This window comes from Rhea americana, unplaced genomic scaffold (assembly GCF_003343005.1).
Source record: "Rhea americana isolate MKP2758 unplaced genomic scaffold, rheAme1 scaffold_216, whole genome shotgun sequence".
Classification (NCBI taxonomy): domain Eukaryota; kingdom Metazoa; phylum Chordata; class Aves; order Rheiformes; family Rheidae; genus Rhea; species Rhea americana.
In genome coordinates this window covers 464,556-486,297 of record NW_028186312.1, presented here as the reverse complement: position 1 = coordinate 486,297, position 21,742 = coordinate 464,556, and the positions used below count along the sequence as shown (strand labels likewise).

The window sequence follows — 21,742 nt, the reverse complement described above, 5'->3', positions numbered from 1 at the left end:
GATTTGCATGCTACTATTACATTTTCTRTTAGTGTCCTACAAATAAACCCAGCTCCCTCAGCTACTCTTCACAGATTATGTACTCTAAGCCTCTGGCCATCTTGGTAGCCCTCTTCTGGACCCTCACCAGTTGAACTGGGGATCCCAAAACTGTATTTCAGGTGTGGCCTCATCAGCACTGCATAGATAGAGATAATAACTTCACTCAATCTGCAGGCCACATTCTTCCTAATGCAACTCATGATGTGGCTTGCCTTATTTACACTGCTGTGTCATACTCAGCCTGGCACACTCTCATGTCCTTTTCAGCAGGACTAATACTCAGCCATATTTTTCCAAGCCTGAACTAATGCATGTGGTTATTCTGCCTTAGGAGCATAACTTCTCATTATTGAACCTCATGAAGCTTTCCCTCAAGTTTATCAGATTCCCTCCACACTAGTTCGGCCATCTGTTGCGTCAGCTGCTCCCCCTAGCTCAGTGTCACAAATTTCCTGAGGTTACATTCTAAAATATCAAAGTAATGCTATCTTTTTTTCTAGTCATGAGGCATCTCCTCGACTGCCATCATTTTTTAAAAAATGATAGTGGACACACAATCACACRGGCCAGCTCTTTCAGCGCTTTCAGATGAGTCCCTTTCAGCCCCATAGATCTGAGTATGGCAACTCCTCTAAGCAGTCCCTAACCTGTTACTCCTCTACTGTTTGCTGGGTCTTTCCTTCTCAAACTGTGCTTCTGCATGCAGAGAGCAGGCAGCAGGCTTTGCCTGTGAAGACCAGTTGGGGGAAAAAATAAAAAGACTGACTCAGTTGAGTACTTTGGAGGAAGAGGGTGAGAGTGGAAAAGGATATGTTTCCTAACTGAGAATACAGACTGACAAGTTTCCACTTGTCAAGCTCCCAGTGCTCAGGATGCTCAGCCTTGATGGTAAGGCCTTCTGGAGCTCTTCCAGGAGGCCTAATTCCTATTTTTCTAATGGAATGGATAGAACTGCTTTGTCATCTTTTATCTTAGAAAATTGTTAGTGTTTAGAAAGTTTTCCCAAAATACATAAATGTAAAGTCCTTCAAGAACTGCTAAAGGAACTTAATGGATGCTAAAAGACMTAAAATGTTATTTAACAACTATTTTTGTTTAAAGAAATACATTATATTATGTTTTTTTCAAATGTAAGTGGGCATCTGATTTCAATACTCAATAAATATTTTTGGTTGATGACTGATCCAAAATCCAGAAAGTCAAAGCACATTCCAGATTATTTCATGCTGTACTTTTTGAATTTTATTATGCATTATTTGATACTTCCATCATCACAGACACAGCTTTAGACACAAGCCATTCTGTCCTGATATCGAGCTTCTCCTGTCAAATGTTAGTCCCAACCTAACAATTTTTCCTTTGTTTACTTGATCCCGAACATTTTTTTGCTGTGTTTTGCTTTCAGTTGAGACTGATATTTGGGTCCATTATGTAAGGACTTGAACAGGTAAGGAAAGTGTGTTRTAATAACTTCATAATTCACTATGGTAATTATGTGTAGGGTGGTAAGTAGAAAACCAGTTGTTTCTTAAGAAAAAACTCAGTATGAAGTAATACATACGGAAGAAGGAATATAAGCTTCAACACTATATTGTCTTGATTCATTCATTACTCAGTGACTAAGCCACTAAGGTGGCTTCATATGTTTGATCTGCTAGTATAATGCAAACCAATGCTACTGGCCCATCGATGATTTAATCCCAAAATGAAATYTGCGTTTAGCTGCTGACATGAGAAGTCTTTGCTTTCTTTATCTGCTTTATATTAACTCTTTTTATTGTTTTGTATAGAATAAATGTACAAATAAATGTATAGCCTTTCTCAACATTGGCCAGACTTGCAAGGTTTATGACTTTAGCTACAACAACTTCTTTTTCTAATCCTCTGTTGTTCACTTATTAAACAAGTAAACTGTACTGAGTACATTACTTTCTCTCCTTCCAGGTACAGTATGTCTGGAAAACAGCCCAAGTCTTCAGAATCAGTATGAGAATCTACTTTATTGCAACGATGTCAAAACCTGCTTGGATCTGTTTGTTTCTGAGGTATGGTATGAATTCTTAAGCTGTGTTTAATGATGCTTAGTTTATGCACATAGTCATCTCAGCTGACGGTAAAGGGTTTGGTATCGCTTTTGCTATTTACATTTGAATGAGCTTATGTACTTTTCCTGATACTCTGCTTGTAGTTCACCTTATCCTGGCACCTTTTTATCCCCCTCCTCCCCCCCCCCTTTTTTTGTATTATCTTTAAGAGGCCTATGTGGCCCAGCACATTTAATCATTTCCCACTGTCTAGTATTTGATTTTGTTTATMTGTTTTTTTTCCTTTACAACTTCACCTCTTTAATACTGAATCTTTTAGAATTTGATTTTCATAGTGGCAATTACTACTATGTCATTTTAGTTACAGAAGACCAGAAGGAAAAACAATAGGATTTTCCAAAAAGGAAGTGCTTACTAAAACAGATGGGTTTAATAATTAAGGAAAATTTAAAGATACCATCATAATATAGCCTGTTCCTTTCTTCCTCTGAATTCACTCAATTCATTGAAAGTTCTATACCTCAATGCCATCAAGATGATTATAAGTCTATGTGGCAACATACATTGCATCAGTACAGAAGTAAACTTGGTGAATGTCAATGTTACATTTAAAACTGTTAAAGCATTTTATTTTGAGAAATTTAGCAATTATTAATGTAGAAATAAATATTTGTATCCGGTTGGGATATGACTATCAAGAGTATCACTATATCATACATGAAATTGAAAATATCACTGCAATATAACCTAGGTAGCAACTTCAGCTGATACCAGTCTTCTAGTTCTGATGAACACCTGATCCAGATGCTTTCCTACCAAATTCCAAACAAAGCCTTTAAAGGTCTCAGGATTATACAAAAACCTACAATATACTAAAGCTGACGGGATCTCTTAGAGTTACGTGACTCTCATTACAGAATATCAGTGGCTCTGTAAAGTGTACAGTACTGCGCAGAAAGCTGGACTACCTTTAACAAGAAACCTTGCTGAAGCATCATGCGATTCCACACAGGCTAATCTGCACTGCCAAGAAGCTGAGGGTACTCGCTGAGCTCTGTGCTGCCCTGGCTAGGTACATGTCGTTCCTCTTATGCAAAGGTAACTCAGGGATATCTAATATCATGTAGCTTGCAGTGTAGATATATATCCTAAGTTATAGGACAGAAGGTTGGAGTGTTCAGGGCAGGGTGCCAGAAATAGAGCCAAATAATAATCAAGATTGTACCTGAGAAACCATAAAAAAACCTGAGTCAGCTATGGGAAAAGCCTCATAGTCTATCTAAAGCCTAATCCCAAGCCTTCCGCAAACAGTAGTTGAGTTCCACCCACTTCAGTGAACTTTGGATTAGGCCTTAATGGAACAGTAAATAAGCCACTGATGATGTAGCTGTACAAACTCTAAACATCCCATTAATCTCATGAAAAACACAGTGCTCATTTATATTGGTACAGTATATGCAAAATGGCTTGTGAAATCCTAACCTTTAGAGATAAACAGCTTAAGATACCAGTTTATTCTTTTATTCCTGACCCCAACAAATATATTGTGAGTAAATCTGCTTAGGCAATCAAATGTAAAGAGAAGAGACAAATGTTCCCCTCCGTTTTGCAACTGAAAAGATCAGGAGCCAAGGCCTTTCACATGAGAACACGGAGTATGTTTCTGTGACACAGATGCTGCCTGGGTAGAATAATCAGGAACATGCTGCTGAGGAACTCAAAACATCAGATACCCTAAATATGTTTCTCATCCTTTTCCTTTTATGCTTTTTTAAAATTTATTTTTGGATTTCCTACTTTACAAAAGCTCACTGAACAGCTAGGATTTAAACTTTCATTTTGGCCACAGTGAACAGAACAGTTTAGCTGTATTTATTTTTGGGGTCACTGTTTATTCAATGACCATGTAAATCACCTATTGTCTCCCCACACAGCACTTTGCATGTTTATTCCTGAAGTTGCAGGGAAGGGACTAGCTTTCCTCTCCATGTGTACGAATAGCTCGTACTATAAATGCATCTCTGRTGGAAACTATTTCTTAAAGGAAGTGCTCGGAAACAATTTGTCCTTAGCAGATGATTTTAGTATCAAGTGCATTTCCTAGGAGATATTTGCCACAAGGCTAAACAACTAATTTGGATAATATATAATGCCTTCTCAGTCTCCTGTGTTGAATCCATTTGGGTAATGTGTCATGTCCTGCTTTGTTACGTGGTCTGTAATCCTTTAGCAGTGGGGAAGCAGGTCTCTGTTTCTTATAAACTATTTCATGGTTTCTTTCCTGATGGAGAAAAGCTCTTAATGAAGATTGAATTGTTCTCGAACTGAAACAGGGCATGTTGTATAACAATAATATCCACCAATAAATGGTAAAATAGCTTTGCACTGCAGAAACGCTTGGCCTAGTTTTAATATTCATTATCAAATCTGGGAGCTGATAAAGACGTAAGACATGGGAATGACATGAAACAGCATACACTTAAAGATAGCTAGTTCCTCTTGAAATCATTCTGAAAATGTGTTATCCACTGTTAAATCCCTTTTCATCTTCGTCTCTCCTTCCAAAATTGTGGGACTGAGATTAAAGCTTCAAAGGACGCTGGGGACTGGCTGTTCATGTCAGGAATAAACCTTGCTTTGCTAAATCTGTAGGCCAGAAGGAATTTTCAACACTGACTGTATGCCTCCAGAGACTAGCCCTGCTAGCTCCTCATTAGTGAAAGTTATCATGTGTAAAAGCTTTGTAAAACTTACAGCAAAAAGTTGATTTATTCATTGTGAATAGTATTTGTTATATATAATTTTTTTCTACATACAAATAGTTTGCATATTAACATTTTCTTTAATTAATTCAATATATATGGTTATTTGATGAACAGCAAAAATTAAGGAAAAAGGGTATTATTTACAAATTGTTCACCTTAATCTTTCACTGTTTTTAAATTCATACTGCATATCTGGTCACCTCAGTCACATGGCAGTTTTTCTATTTCCTGAGCAGATAAGTGTAACTTGTAAAACAGGAGAACAATATATGTGCTGTTGTTATTTAAAATGCAGTGGTGTTCCAGGAAATGTTTTTTAAACACGTTTTACTGTAGAGGTATACAAAGCACTGAAGACAACTGCCTATTAAAACAAGCAAAGAAACATAAAAATTGTAGTATTGTGAAAGGAGATCTCCTTAATTTATACTACTTTTCTCAGGGTACCCTRCATTAGAAAGACTTTTTTTTTCTTTTAAACATTTGATAGCTTTATACTTCAAAAAGTATAACGCGATAGCTCTTCTACCTTGAGAACCCAATACTATCATCTTTGACTATGGCAAGAAGCCAAATACATCAATTCAAAATGTATCAGTACAAAAGAGACAAACCACAGGAGTGCAAGCTCCTTGAACAAGCTTATTTAGGGATTAGTTGGCAGACGGCAGTCTCCTCAATTCTTTATTTTTTCGTATTCCTGTATTCCTGCCATAGCACTGCAGTCTACCAAGAATCTGCTAAAGAACCCTGCTGCAGAACTGTGATATCTTGTCACTTGAAGGAGAGATTGAAAATATTTAAAGACAGACTTGAAAGGACTAGGAGACTGAGTGATTCACAGAAAAGACTTACATTTTCAGAATATGTGCTCCTAGATCAACAGACAAATGTGTTGAGGATAAAAGCAATATGGTTAACATTGTATCTTCACAGCACAACTCTCATCTATTTGGTGAAGCAGTTGCTTGTGTTGGCAAAGTTTCACAGAGTTATAGGTAGGAGGGCAACGCTGGCAGCCTGGCTTCACTGCAGGTTTGAAACAAGGGCTGTGCTCCATGCACAGTGCTGTCAGGAAATGGTAGCAATCCGAGGCAAGCCCGTGAGTTGGAGGGGTGAAGCCTGTAATATTTGAAGCTTAATTCTTCATTTCCTGACTCCTTATAAGGAGACAGGATCTCAGATAAAATTTCTGAGTATTTATTTCCCAGCTGTCTAACTGAGGGTGGAGACTCARCTGGGGACATAGCTCTCAAAGATTAGAAGTGCAGCTACCAATGAAGGTTGTTTGATCTCTGTGCATGGTCCATCATTGTAGCAAGATATAGCTGCTAGAAAAGCATAATGTTTGATTTTTGTTTATTTTTGTTAATGAGAGTTTTATTTATGTCAGGTCCTTGAGTACCAGAACAATATATGCAAAAATACATATTATTTCAGTTACATGAAATCATGGATAGGAATAATTCTGACATCAAGTACCCATAAAGCCAAGTTCCAGCAATGCTGGTAAGAGATTGGTCAACAACAAAGGATTAGCCAATAAAGGAAAAAATAAACTACTTCTCAAGTTTGAAGATTTTTAAAGGCATGAATGGAAACAAAGCTACATAAAGGGCATTACATTCATCCAACTGAAAAAATTCATATGGATTGTGAAAAGTGAATATTTTCATCCCACCATAAACTAGATTTAAACAAAATTCTAACATTGCAAGGTTGCAAGGTCATGAAAAGGTGCTTCTCAAATATCAGTTATGACTTAAATATTATTCCAGACATGTTTTTATAACTGTATTTTCCATATTACTTACTATTATACTGGATAAAGAATCCAGACCTTGCGAGCCTCATATTTTACATAACTGGTTTCAACAYCCTGTTTCACTTGTTGCTTTTACTATATGAGTTACTGTCTTGAAACTTGCGACCTTTCTTGAGGTTACTCACAGGCTATTCATATCCATCTTCTCCAAATATCTCCCGGCAATAAAGTCATTTTAAGTCAAACATCTATGCATATAGTAGTGCTAGTGCAAAAGTGATAACTCTGGAATTATATCTCAGTTACGAACTACTTTCTCCAAAAAATTGTATCAAAGGTAAGACCTATGCAACACAAAGCTATACTGGATTGCAGTAATAATTCTTCACAGAAAGACAATAAGGAAGGATACAGACATAGGTACACAAACAGGTATCTCTGCATATACATACACGTACCTGTCACCTACTATGCATCCGTGATTGATATCAGTGATATGTTCTACCACAACAGCTATGGTTTTGGTGCTGTAAGAGGTTGCCTATACTCTGCAATTTTGCAGGGGGAAGAGGAAAGGAAAGGAATGTCCACTGCTAGTGGCTATAGCAATAGCCAGTTCTGCAGAGCTGTGGTAGTCTCACTAAGAGGAAGCCCAGGTACCTTCTTAAAAATCAATTTTATTTGCTCGTAGAGAATTACCATAAAGAATGTTTAAAGGGCATCAATATACTTGATATTAAGGAGTAGAAAAACTCAGAAATYTGTTCGCATAGCTCCAAAGAAAAAGAAATCGTAACCCTAATTTGAGCCATTTCACCTGCCAATATACAACTGCATAACTAGTTGCATTACAAGAAGAATAAGCTACATTTTGTTTTTCTCAGTTTAAAAACATATTGGTATCTGAAACATACATTTTGCAGATGTGTAGATTTTTGCTTGAGGAAAACATCACTTTTTGTATTCAATTCTAAAATTAATCTGTTTTTGTGAAATAATACCTTTTTTATTAATTCCTATTTCATGAGGTTCCAGGATTTTTAATATAGGTAAGTAATACATGCTAGACCTTAGCAGGATGACATGGATATTTCTGTGACAAAGATGACCAAAGAACTTGCATAGCTTAGATTTAGATATATATTTATATATTTCTCATCATTTCAGTTTTCAGGGATTTCCCATCCTTGATACTGTGTTCTCTGTTCTGTAAACAATTCCACACCATATGGCATTGTTTTAAATTCAGTGTAATACAGTACTGAGTACAAGGGTACAAGTACATACATGTGTGAAATTCTGCAAAGGCTTATTTCTTGGGAATGGATCATTCACATTAATAATTAGCCCTATTTATCATATATTGTAGCCTATTTATCAAGGTGAGTTTATATTCATTTTTATATTTTTTATAACTAATATTCAATATCTATATTTTTTTAATTTAAAAGAGCTTTGTTTTACCAAAATGTACGCTGTATGAAAAAAGTTAAGCCTCAAGGCTCACCCCTAATAATGAAAAACCTTTTAATATTAAAGTTAGATAATATTAAAGCTTTGAYGGTTTTTTTTCAGTAATGTTAGCAGATACAGAAAACTGAGGTAATCAGTGTTTTTGCAATGGATGCAGACACTTCAGTTTTATTGTTATAATCACCCCAGTAATGTCTTATGTAAAGAAGCAAGTAGTTTTCTTTCCTGGTGATTTAACAATGAAATTAAATCTATGTGATTATTGGCACTATATCAAAACAATGCATCTCTTTCTTGAGTGTGTATTCTATATCTTAATTTCAGAAATAAGCAGAATATGTAACAGCCCTGCCCATGCGTCATAGACTAACCTTTACTTGTTTCTGGTTTTTGTTCAGCTAGTCAAGCTGAAATGCCAAGCACACTACAAGCAGTGGAGATGATCCCAATCTCAGTAACAGGACAGAAGGAAAAAGCATCAGGTTTTACCTGCAAGCTGTTGAAGATGATAAAGAAGACCAACATCCAGAGCTGCCTGTAAGCCATRTGCAGTCCTCCCCACAGCCAGGTGATGGAAACCAGGGCAAAGAGATACAGGACCAACGGGATCTCTGAAAACCATAAACAGAGTCCATCAGTTAATGCACCTTGTTATAACCAGTTTTTAATGCATCAGCAGTGCAGAAAGAACTTTTTTGGTCTCTGGCCCAACCTTGGAATCTGTTCCCCAGCGGTGGGCAGCCGTGCCCCTGAGGTTGCCCTTCTCCTGCCCCAGGCTGGGGGGGCCGGGGCTCCTAGAGCCCCCCGCCGCCGGCTGTCAAGCCTGTGGTAGCTCATGGCCAGCTGTGGAGGGCCTGGGGGAGCGTGGGGGTCACAGCCCCACGCTGCAAACAGGTAACAGGGCTTGCTTTGCGAATGGGAAGTGCATGTTGAACTTGGGGTAAGCGTCGGAGAGCTCTTGGTAAACTCTGGAAGTTTGGGGAGGGAATGGGTTTTCAAGCACTGAGGGAAAAGGGAAAAGAACTCTAACGTTATCAATAGAAAAAACTGCCAAGGTTGTGGGATTTTATAGTGCAAGAATAGCTTATTCACTGATTTGTTGTTACTTTTACTGCATATTGAAAATGTGGAGGCACCCGACCTTATAAAAATTTAAGTAAATATCTCTATAGTCAGTCAAGGATTCCCTCAAAGACATAATTTGCTAGTTACCTATATTCACATTTAAAAACATATGCAGAACCTGGCCTTAAGCACACAATCCAGTAGATAAATACAGCTGCATTTTATACTCCTTATTGTACCGATAATATAAAATATTTAAAGTCTGTTGAAGGGAGGATGTCGAAGTAGAACAAAGTTCACAAAAAGGAAAGCAGAAACTAGCTTTCATCCCCCACCCAATTCTGTTCTTGACACTACGGGGCACACGCTGGCCCCTGCTATCGATGGGATTCAGGACAGACTTCAAAGTCCGTGTTTGCACTTTTGGAGGTGCAGCGGTGCTCTGCAAGGCATTGCCCGCAGCACTGCGACGTCAGCGAAGGCGGGGGACACACCGCTGGCGGGCACTGCTCTGGAAACAGCAATATGGGAGCACGCTGGGCGTTTTGCTTAGTGTGACACAAATAGCAAAGGTCATGTGAATGTAAGCAACGGCCGATGTCAGGGCCACCTCCCAGCAAGGCAGGGAATAGTTTCTGCAGGGATTTAATGAACACTTTGAAATTTATGTTCATATTTTTACAAATGAGTGAACAGCTTGGAGTGAAGGACAATGTGAGCAGGTACTGTGTTTTTCTAGTTTCCCCAACTACAGCCTAATACTGTTCAGTAAAACTTGAGACGCAGACCTCAGCGTGGGCTGATCTATAACCACAGTTTGACAGAGTGACTTAATGTGACAAAAAATMTAAGAAAGAGGTGTATTTCCTGAGTGAATTATAATGAGATCCTGTATTACACATAAATATTACCATACTGTTAGAGAAGTGGTAACCTAGGACTCCAGAGGTGAGAAAACTCAAGTACTAAAATAAACATAGTTCTCTGAACAGTTAACAAGGCCTTGCTTTTTACTTTGCTTTTTACTGGGTAAAAAAAAAGTTCCTTTTCTTCTTCTTTTTTTACTGGGAAATTACAAACACCATTACAGCTTTAAGATAGTTAGATTCTCTAAGCAAAGAACTTAGAGAGCTCAGCTGCAATCGCACTGAAGGTACCGTTCTGCAGTTATGGCTGAGGACACAATACGAATCCTCTCCAGTCTGACCACTGACAAAAAGCGCTATTTCTGGGTGCTAAGGGATACTAGCTGGCCCATGTAGAAGGGAGGATGCAGCGTCTTGATTTCCAGGCCAGAGTGTGATGTCAGGTAACCACTCTATGAGATCTCTGGTGACATTCAGGAGACATCATGAGTGGGATACAGTTGCCTTAGAATTAGATTAATTTGATTGATCTCATAAGAGCATTTGTACATAATCAGTACAGACATATGGAAGACCCTTTTCTTATGAATAGTTTGAGACTATCTAAGGAACCATGATCCATAATGTAACACTAATAATATGTGTGCATTTTTCAGAGCAGTATCAGGGGAAGAAGATTGAGGCTTTGTACTTCTGCTTTTAGACTGGGARGAACTGGGTTTTGTTAGACGAATGGAATGGAAATACAATGTATTTCTCATATTACACGCTAAAGTCATCAAATCCCTAACACACAAAGCAGTCTCTTGGAGTCTCTTGGAGGCAATGGAAAAAAATCCTCTTGACTCCAAGGGACACTGAAACAATCTTTTCTTTAACAGCTACTAATATACATGGCTAACATCACAAAAATTTTGTAATATTTAAAATGCAAAGCCTTGTAAAGCACCAAGTAGTATAATAAGAATTGAGCATTAAGAATTACTTTTTTCCCTATATTGCACACATTAATGAAACAAATCCAAATACTTATTAGACGTGTCCTTAATGTTCACAAATAACTAAAAAGGATTCACAACTTCATCATATTCAAAGTTATAGTAACAATCAAATTTACCAAAATAAAAAACAAGAAAAATACAGCAAAAATTTTGCTGTTTGTAAACATATATTTCTAATGATAAATTGAGTGGTTGTCTATAGCTACTCATTTATCTATCTGTGCACAAGTATTAATGAAAAAAACACTATCTCTTCATTTAAACCTCAAAATCATTTACTAAACTTTAGGTGTTTATAAAAATCAACTGATGTAATGGATAGCAATTAATGCTCACTAATGCATACATTTTCTAAAAACCAAACATAGATCTAAGCTAGCAATGTAGAGAAATTTGAAAAAGTATCTCAGAAAGTTCAAATAATGATTTGGCCTTTATGTTACTCTGAAATACAGCTCAATTCAGGTGGGGGGCAGGGGAAGAGAAGAAAACTAGTTATGGGAGGACAAACAGCAGGCAGTAAAACATGCCAAAAGCAACATCATAATTTCTACTCTTACTATATAAACATTACACAAGGAAAAATATTACAATATTGATCATAACTTTACACCTCCAGATAGTTGAAAGCATAGATTGTTGAAAAAGCTGCATACATAAAGATGAAGAAAACGGGTAAATATGCTATCTAGATTAAGTATGTTTGAGGTATAATCACCTGAGTTTATTATCTTTAAGTGTGTGTGAAAGGGAACTTTAATAAACTCAGTGCCATCTCACCAGAGTAAAATTACCATAAGTAAGACCCTCTCAAGCCCGCTGTATGTAACAGGATATCTATGGAGTCTATCTTAAGGAGTAATTCTGATAACCGTTCACATAATGAACACTACTAAATTCACTTTACTGACATTTTACTCTGATAATTTGTTGTATTTTGATCAAACAGAAGCTCAAAACTGGAACAAACATACCAGATCATCACAAAAAAAAAAAAAAATCTCTTTTAAGCTTGTAAAAAAAGAGAACTGCATAAGGGAAAAGGGTGCCAACAAATAGGCTTGAAATGAACCAGAATCAAGAGTCTAGTTGTCTATGGTTTCCTTCATATGGAAAAAAACAACAACCTTCTCCCAAACAAACTCAAAAGTATTTCTGGACATATGCTTTCACTTAGAAGAACTTCACTCTAAATCAAAGTGAAGCCATTCACCTTTCCACTACTTGCATAGATCTTAGGTGATGAAAGACTGAGGTAGAAGAGTCAACTCAGCATCAGTATGATGTAGATGAGACCTTATCAAGCAGCTCCGTTGAGCCCTATATATTTGAACTATGCTAGTCTCTATTTTTTACGTTATTATCATACATTTTTAGTACTTGAAATGATGAAAGGTTTTATTTAAGCAAGTCAGTCCACCCACTCTTTAAATAAAAATATGTATGTGTGTACGCATATATCACCATCTTGGCTGTTCATGCCTCTCCCTAAAATATCTCCTTTCTTCCTTGCCTATAAGCTCAAGAAACACTGGCAGAGTTGATGACTCAGTAAAGATAAACACAGTGTACTCAGCTCTAGCTGCAGTTTTACAGAATTCGAAAACTTACTACAGTCCAGGTGCTAAATATCAACCATGTGAAATTTCATATATTTAATTTACACAACCAGCTACAGTTTCCCGCTGTTTTTCACTTCTTCCCCATTGCTGAGAAGAGAATATTTTCCTTTTAAACTTACTTAGGATACTGATTTTCCTGAAATGAATATTGTTCAGAGGGCTGTGCTGCATTGTAATCAATGGGTTGTAAAACTATTGTTTTACTATGACAGGGGAGTCCTTGCAGTAAAAAGTCAAGATTTTGTCTCATGATTAACATAGAAGTGATGCTGATGAGATCTGAAAGACAGACTGCAATATTTTCATAATATAATTTTCATGATTAGATTACAAAATTGATGAATCAGGAGAAGTATTAAATAAATGGACATTTTCCTCAACAAGAACATAAAAGGAAATGTACTGGGCTAGCCCAAAAATTTATGTAGCCTTGCCTCCAACACTAGCCAAAAGCAGATGCCAAAAGAGCTGGCCAATCAAAYATGGTAATTCTCCCAGCAATTCTCCCATCCTTCAATCATTTACAACCCGGGGAGTTCCTGGACCAGCCACAGTTTCTCCACATTTAGTTATTTTCAGAGGAGTTCTCTTTCACAAACTCATCCAGTCTCCTCTCATACTCATTACTGGGAACTTCTAAAATTCAAAGTATCCTGTAGCAAGGAATTCCATCGGTTTGCATTCAGATTGCTCAACGAAAATGCCTATCAGCCTTGTTTTTGTTGTTTGGTTTCCTCCTTATAGCAAAAACAAGAGCAAGAAATAGAAGCAAACAAAAAACCCAGAACATTCCTAAAGAGCTATGCTTTCATCTACAGTTGTTTAAAACCTGTGACAATGTAAACCCACTCTTTCCCACATTCTTAAATAAACCTCACAAAGAAAAGAAAGACTATGGTGGCAGTTGTAAAAATTCTGCATTTTCATCTGCTGCTGTGCTGTAAGACATCTGTACTGACCTATGCAGAGAAATATCTGATGATGAGGTTCATGTATCTACAGCTTTTACCTAAACAGGCTGTTTTGGCTTACTGCAGTCTGTGAGGCCAGAGGCAGTATACCAACTACAGTTCTGCTAGGCCAGTCAATCTCTGTGTGATTCCTTTGCATATGAGAACTGCACCAGCTCATACATCTGTGTTCCCTGAAGGACTGGAAAAACTCTGAGAAATACAAGATCTTGTATCACATGATGATAGTTTGGCAAAACTTATTCTTAGCTTGGCCTTGAATAGATTCTGCCACTTGAGAAGTGTTGGTTTAGATGCTGGAGAGAACAGAAAAAAAGAGAATTTGCCAGTGTTGAATGCATCCTGTAGGTGTAAGTGTCCTCACAGTCAGGACACCCTATTCTGGAAGGCACAGGAGGGAGATATCTGCCAGCCTTCTGCCACCTGCACCTGGCAGCACTAAGAGCTGCTGCTGCATCTTCGTACARTCCTAGACTGAGAGGAAGAGAAGGAACAAACAATGAACAAACTGGTGGGAGCAATTAATAAGGAGGAAGARGAAAGGTAGGTAGGAAATTAGAGTGGAGAAGAGCAAGAAGAAAACAAAGAGAAGCAGACCAATGTCGCACATTATAATCTTTTGTCACACCTTTGATGATTCACATAATGGCAATTTGAAGATTGAGGTGGATACTTATTTGTCATTTCAATTTAATATAATGATAGGGTAGTTTACATGGCTAATCTCTCTTGTCCTTCTGTACTGCATATTGATTATGATAGAATAATTTGATATAGCCTGCCATAACCTGTTTTACGAGAGAGGGAAGCAACAGTGGAAACGCACTTGCCCAATTCCAGTCAACAACTGTCCACTATGTATACTAAATAGCTCTTTAAAAATGCCTTCTTGCTCAGTATCTTACACTTTATGATTATGAAACTGAAGGTCTTGCACTAGAGCAGAAAAAAATAGCCTAAAATTTTCTCCACAAACACCTGGGCATCTCCTCTGACACGGCTGCTGGCTGTAGCTCTAGAAGTTACCAGCGTGGACCTGGGTAACAATAAGATGATAGCTGCTGTGCATGGTCAAATCTAGTCCAAGTGTGTATATTCATGATCTGGTCTATTTAGACTACACACTTGGACCAGATTTGACCATGCACAGCAGCTGTCATCTTGTTGTTACCCAGGTCCATGCTGGTAGTCTAAATAGACMAGATCATGAATATTGCACCTAGGGAAAAATAACCCTAGGCACCAGTACAAGCTGGGGGCTGACCTGCTGGAGAGCAGCTCTGCAGAGAAGGACCTGGGAGTGCTGGTGGATGACAGATTGACTATGAGCCAGCAATGTGCCCTTGTGGCCAAGAAGGCCAATGGTTTCCTGGGGTGCATTAGGAATACTGCTGTCAGCAGGTGGAGGGAGGTGATCCTGCCCCTCTACTCAGCCCTGGCGAGGCCTCGTCTCGAGTACTGCATCCAGTTCTGGGCTCCCCCRTACAAGAGAGACATGGAGCTACTGGGGAGAGTCCAGCGCAGGGCTACAAAGATGATGAGAGGGCTGGAGCACCTGCCCTGTGAGGAACGGCTGCGAGAGCTGGGCCTCTTCTGCCTGGGGAAGAGAAGACTGAGGGGGGATCTTATCAATGTGTACAAGTAGCTGAAGGGAGGGTGTTGAGGGGACGGGGCCAAAGTCTTTTCAGTTGTCCCGTGTGACAGGACAAGAGGCAGTGGGTAGAAACTGAAGCACAGGCAGTTCTGCCTGACCATGAGGGGGAATTTCTTCCCTGTGAGAGTGACAGGGCACTGGACCAGGTTGCCCAGAGAGGTTGTGGAGTCTCCTTCTCTGGAGATCTTCAAGGCCCGCCTGGACACAACCCTGTCTACCACGCTCTAGATGACCTTGCTGAGCAGGGGGGTTGGACTAGATGATCTCCAGAGGTCCCTTCCAACCTTACTGTTTTTGATTCTATGATTCTATGAAATTTGAATGAATTAAAGACTAACAAAGGCATCATAATACAAATAAATAATAGGCATTATGAAATTAAGATCCGCTCATTCCCACAGAGAGAATCTGAAGATTTTCCGTTAGAAAAAGTGATTTATGTGAATGGTCTAGAAAAAGAACCAGTGACTTTCATGGAGTGCTGTGGACTCCAAGTGACGGAGTGTCCAGGAGCTCACTCGCTCCAGGATACCATCACTAGCCCATTGAATACTATGTTCTTTTAGGCAGGTAGGTTATGGATAAAGTTTTTGCAACTGGTATTTAGAAAAAATGAATGATTTTTCAATTTGACTTGGATTATATATTTTAGAATACATTATTTTCTTATTAGTATAGATATATAATTCAAAAGAAAATAAACTTAAGATTCTGAAATTCCCAATTTTCTTTTTTTTCCTATTCCTGTAGACTTAAAAACTACTCCTTATGTTTTCAGCTGGTTTCATTACAAAAAGACCTTTCAATTATAAAGAACTGTCAGGTAGGCCACCTGAAAGTCTTCCTTCCTTCTTTCCATATTTGATGTTATAGATAAACTTCTCCAGGACTACAAGTCTTCATAGTGGAAAATGTTAAATCAAGTAGAAAATTAGGAAATAATAAAACTTTGCAGTGTAATGCAGAATATGTCTGTACTTTGCTAGCAACCATCTAGACAATTTTAGTGTGAAAAATAAAGAAAGAATGCACTACAAATTCGTAACATATCCAAACGTTTGTATTCTCCCCACTGTGTTGGCTAATTTTGTCCTTTTCCATTGCCTGAAGTATTTAATTTTTTTTTCTAAAAATAGAAAAGTCAGTAAAAGAACCAATTAAATAATATAGCTTTCATGACCTTCTGAGTTTACCTATAAATATTTACTGTGTTTCTTCCCCTCAGGTTGTTAAATTGATAAGGCAACTTTAATTGTTTTTAATTGTTCTTGGCTAGACATGAAGACCTACTGCAAAATCTGGATCATCTTTTCAAACATTTTTTTCCTAGCTGAGTGGGGATAATGTATTACTTCATAGAACTTCACTCATTTGTTGGAGACCTAAATTCAGTAAAACCTCTACAGACTATTGCTTATCAAATCATGGGTTAATGTTAGTAGCAGAGCTTTTGATAGCTGTTGTAGAAAAGGAGTTTGGCAACAGGATTTTGTGGCCAAAATAAAGAAGTTAAGAAATTTTCTCATACATTTCAAAGGGGAAAACACCACTACCATCACCACCAACAACAATATGCAATCTATAATTCCCAACAAAGTGTCTAATTCCAGACATGGAATGTTACAGACATGCAGACTTTAACAGTAGCAGACCAGCAAGCTGTTAGAGAAATGCTGATGGAACCCAATTGGACAAAATTGTTCATAGATAATTTGCAAAAATAAGTAGCAAATCTGTTTTAATATATTTTGAATTCATTTGTAGTTTTTGATCTGCTGCTACTTGTGGAAAGGATCAGCTTGAAATTAAAGAATACCTCCTAAAGGAGAAGCACACATCACTATTAAGCATACAGACTACACCACCACCATAAAAGACTGGCCTCTCTAACCTTTCACTAAATCTTAGTTTTTCAACAAACTTTCTCATATATCTTTAAGAGATTTCATAATACAATCAAACAAAAGACCAGGCAACTTTAAGATAATTTAAGCTATGAATGCTATGCAAGGAAAAGAACATTGTCCAAAAAAAGGGCTGGGGGGGGAGGGAGGAATGGCAAATCGTAGAGCAACAGCAAATCAAAAAAGAAAGAAAAGTGTGAACCTACTCATCCTCATATAATAAAATCCTTTAGAAGTTATTACTCAAAATATCAAATGAGTTTTAAATGTACAGTTGTACAGGAATAACTTATACAAATTAACTTGTTTCTGCAGAATACCTTAAAGGAAAAATGCTAATTTGGGCATGTGAAACACAGTACAAACACCAACTAAATTACATGAGTGCAGATGATGAATTTCAGTTATTACGTTATTCATATCCTTGTTCTTTACTTCAGCTTGTAATTATGCTTGTACATTTTGTCTTAGCTGTATTTTTCAAAACCTCTGAGGTACATATTTTTTTTTCCTAAATACAAAAAAAAAAAAAAATAGTGTTACGAAGATTAAAATATTATACTCAGTACGTGACTCTGATGACTTCTGTATATAACGCTTAGATCAGAGGTAGCCAGCATCTAGTTCTTGATTCTTAGATGGGTGTTGTCATCTCAAGATGAAAGTATTCCTACAGTTCACTGTTCCCTTCCCTGTGCTTCTTTTAGGTATATGGTATGTATCTTACAATTCAAGATAAAGATTTTACCGTATCACTTATAGGATAAGGAAGATCTGTAACTAGAGTTTTAGACATATCCTCTCACTTAGAATAAAAAGCCTTGTCCTCAGCATTATTTCCTCAGTGCCAAGGCTGGAATGTCCTAAACTKGCATTTCAGATGGTTTATTTGTTTATTGAGAAGATCAGTTGGTTGTAGATATAGGAGGACCTTTAATGGTCTGGCATTGCATACTGCTAAAGCAATGAATTTATTAAATTTATATGAAGGAAGACACAAAAAGGTAGTTAAATATTACAGCTAAATATCTAAGGCACACTTAATGAAATTCTATTTTGGCAACTTAACTTCCTAATCTTTAAATTAATTTTGGCACGTTTTTACAATGATAGTATCTGAATCAGCTAAATTCTACTGCACTTTTATGCTTAAGGCATGAAAATTATGCCACTACATGTTGTTAAGTAAAATGAGGTCATCTATAAGAAAGGTGTTACCAGAAAAAAATGCACGTGATTTTTCAGTTCAGAATTTTACTTTATACTTTCATATTGTTTAATGAAATTGTAAAATGTTAGCAAACAGTCTGAAAATCAAACAATGAGTATTGGACTGCTTGTCTTTACATATTTGAATATCAGGACTATCAAGAAAAAAAAATCATCCTCAATCTATCCCCATTTCAACCTTTTGCTAGTACAGCCAGATACCTTCAGTCTACTTTTTAGATCACCTGATTTCCTTCAGAAACAGTCTTTCTTGCTGCAATCTTAAATATTTGTTCACCCAAAGGTTGTTTATCTAATGCACACTTTTAATTTGGCTTCTCTCAAGGCTAGCTTTTGAGAAATTAGTTTCTATATATAGAGAAATAATCAGTCAATAGAACATGTTTGCTGAAGGGCTGGCAAACTGAATCAGCTCAAACTGAATTCTCTTTTCTAGCAAACTAAAAGCACATCTTTGAAAGAGTATAGTTGAGTTAGCTATGACATCCTTTGAAAATCTACCTTCACATCATGTTCTAACACTCACCTTTGAGGAAGAAGAGCTGTCTGCTCTAAAAAATAATTAATTCTTAACTCTCCCATAGCCCTTTCTTCTAGTCTGCKAGCTTTGAAGAAAACTCCCTGACCTAGGTAAGCATAACCACCATGTAAAACACCACACTGATACTATACAGCAATTCTGGGGCAATAAAAAAGAGAGAGAGAAGAAAAAATACCCTACTTGGTGTTCCAGAGAGGGTAGTGAGAAGTGTGTAAATTGCATGTTGACCAAATTAGAAGTTAGCAAATTCTTTTTATTTCTGATTATTCTCAACTACAATCTCATTTTATAATCATACGGTTTTACAGTGCATAGAAAAAAGAATGATAAGTTCTGTGGGGAGATCCCAGACCGCTGCCAAAACAAATGAACAACTGACAAGAATTACCAAGAGTAGCTCTGTGCTGGGCTAGCTGCTCTTGAGCCCTGACATTTTTTTCAAAACCTGGAAATGGCTACAGTAGGGCATGAGATGTGACTCTCTTCTCAAGAATGCCTTGGAGAAATGCCTAGAGGACTGGAAAGAGCATCTGCATGAGAGACAAGGAGTCAGAAGAAACAAATGAATGTTTGAGTATAAAATACATCAAAAAAATCAATGATATTCTTCTAAGAATGAAGATATTTTCCATGAAACTATTTATCCATGTGCAAAAAGGTCCTCCTCTTGGCAGTTACCAAAGGGCAAATTTTTTTCTCTTAGGTTTGTATGGTGAAACCTAACATTGTTATCCCGGTCTTAGTAACAAAAATATGTGGGAGTACCTTTTAGTAGAGACAACAAACTCTCTACTCCTACTGAGAGCACAAAATAGTAACACACAATACTGCTACTCAAATCCAGGAAAATGTTTTCACAGTAGAAGACAGAACTTTTTCTAGTAGTTGGATAGGAATGYATTGTTCAAGACAGAACTGCTTTGCACGCTAAACTTCAGAATCGTCCAATAGGAGCAAAAAGCAATTAAAGTATTTTGACTTGTTTTTTAGCTTTGCCACCTGTCTATCTAATTTATTTGAAAATAACAGTATACATTATATCTGAGGATAAACTTTACTGTTTCTATTCCTACCACTCCTGTTAAAGTTAGTAAAAGCTTTTTTTCAAGTAGAGATCACAAAGTCAGAATTTCAGGAGATTAACCAACTATAGTTTAAGTGGCATTACTCAAGCTTTTCCTACAAGCTATGAAATGATCTGAAGAATTTAGGAGAAGTCAGATTACATATGTTTTTCTTTTAAATCTGCACAACAATCATTTTTTCTGGTTTATGGTAATATGCAAGCCAGTGACTTGACTCTGCTTTTTATTGACAACAATTACTGTATTTTTTACTGACAACACTGAATGAATCACAGAATCACAGAATGATTGAGGTTGAAAGGGGCCTCTGGAGATTACCTAGTCCAACCCCTCTGCTTAACCAGGGTCATCTAGAGCACGTTGTTCAGGAGCAATTTTTTGCATGGAAAAGTAGGAATTATTGCAGAATTCACACTCAGTAACCAGTTATCTGTATCATGCAGCAATTTTAAGCATCTTCTAACTGGATGGCTCCCAGAAAGGGAATAAGCACAACTACTACAAACAATCATATGCAAATAGGTATTTGTATGATTAGCTATATATAAATGATAATGACATAACTATATTCTATTTTTTATTTCTCTGATACTCTTCACTCTCTGGAATTTAAAGAACAGGTGTTCTTTAAATTACCACCATATGTGAAAGCATATTCAAAAAACAATTTTTCTGTGTTTACTTATCTCTGTACTCGACATATAATAATTGTTTGCAGTTTCATTCGGCTGTGGTTTTAGCCTCTTTCTAGAGAGGATCACTTAGGTACAGCAGACAGTTTTGCAAAGCAGTCTTTGCTTTCACTTTTTCATTACCCATGTTTAAGGTGAGGAAGTGTGGGTATAGAACTTCCATCTGGAGACCGGGAAAGGKTTTTTTTCTCCTGTAGGAAGTCTTTGTTGTGAGTGACAAGACAGGTAGTTCTTCAAGAAGGGGACGAGAACCAGAGACAAGCCAGAGCGAGACACTACACACACACAACTGCTGTTTAGTCACTCAGCTTTTGCAGGAAACTGAGAGGAAGGCTGGCGCTGCACAACACGGGAGGTAGGGCTGAAGGGCCGCAGCTAGGAGCCTGCACTACAAACATGCTCCTAGGTACACGGCGAACCCGTATAAACCGCAGCCACCGCAAGCCTCGCCASGCACCCTCTCACTGCGTGAGGTACTTTCATTTGTGCTTGCAGAAGGCCTATGGTAACAAAATGTCAGGCTGTCATGAAGATATCAGAGTAGTAGAAAAATACATCCTATTTTTTAAAGAAAGCAATGCTGCTACTGACTTATTATTGAAAACATCTCTTCTTGATTTTTTATTCCTTCTGACACCTCAGTGTTCCCTCTCCACCATTTTCTGTACTCCATGGGGGRAAAAAAAATCTAAATTCTATGTTAATTCAAAAAGGCTTTTGTTTCACCCCTACTGTTTCACGTCTTTATGTCAACTAGATAAAACTTCTTTTTGCACTGTCTGCCATTTCCCATGCTGACTTTTTTACTTATATTGTTACAATACAGAGTAATTTTTTTTTGGTTTAACTGCTCTGAGGCAAGCCTTATACTTCAACATATGAACATGGAATCTCCATCCTTGGAGATATTAAAAATAAGTTATTTATAAATAAATAAATAAACTACATTATTCAACACTAAATAACGAGCTACCTTGGTGTTTTTTGTTTCAGGAAGTCCCTTTTCTACCCACTAGAAGAA

The 21,742-nt window shown here is 37.4% G+C and overlaps 1 protein-coding gene across 1 annotated transcript in view; it reads right to left on the bottom strand.

Annotated features, from left to right (window-relative positions):
- The window catches only part of ADGRV1 (adhesion G protein-coupled receptor V1), a 273,263-nt gene that overhangs the window by 33,689 nt on the left and 217,832 nt on the right, over window positions 1-21,742 (bottom strand). Inside the window, exon 89 of the mRNA XM_085305143.1 lies at window positions 8,580-8,701. Within this exon, the coding sequence (XP_085161269.1) occupies window positions 8,580-8,701 (122 nt within the window). The remainder of the gene's footprint in view (window positions 1-8,579; window positions 8,702-21,742) is intronic.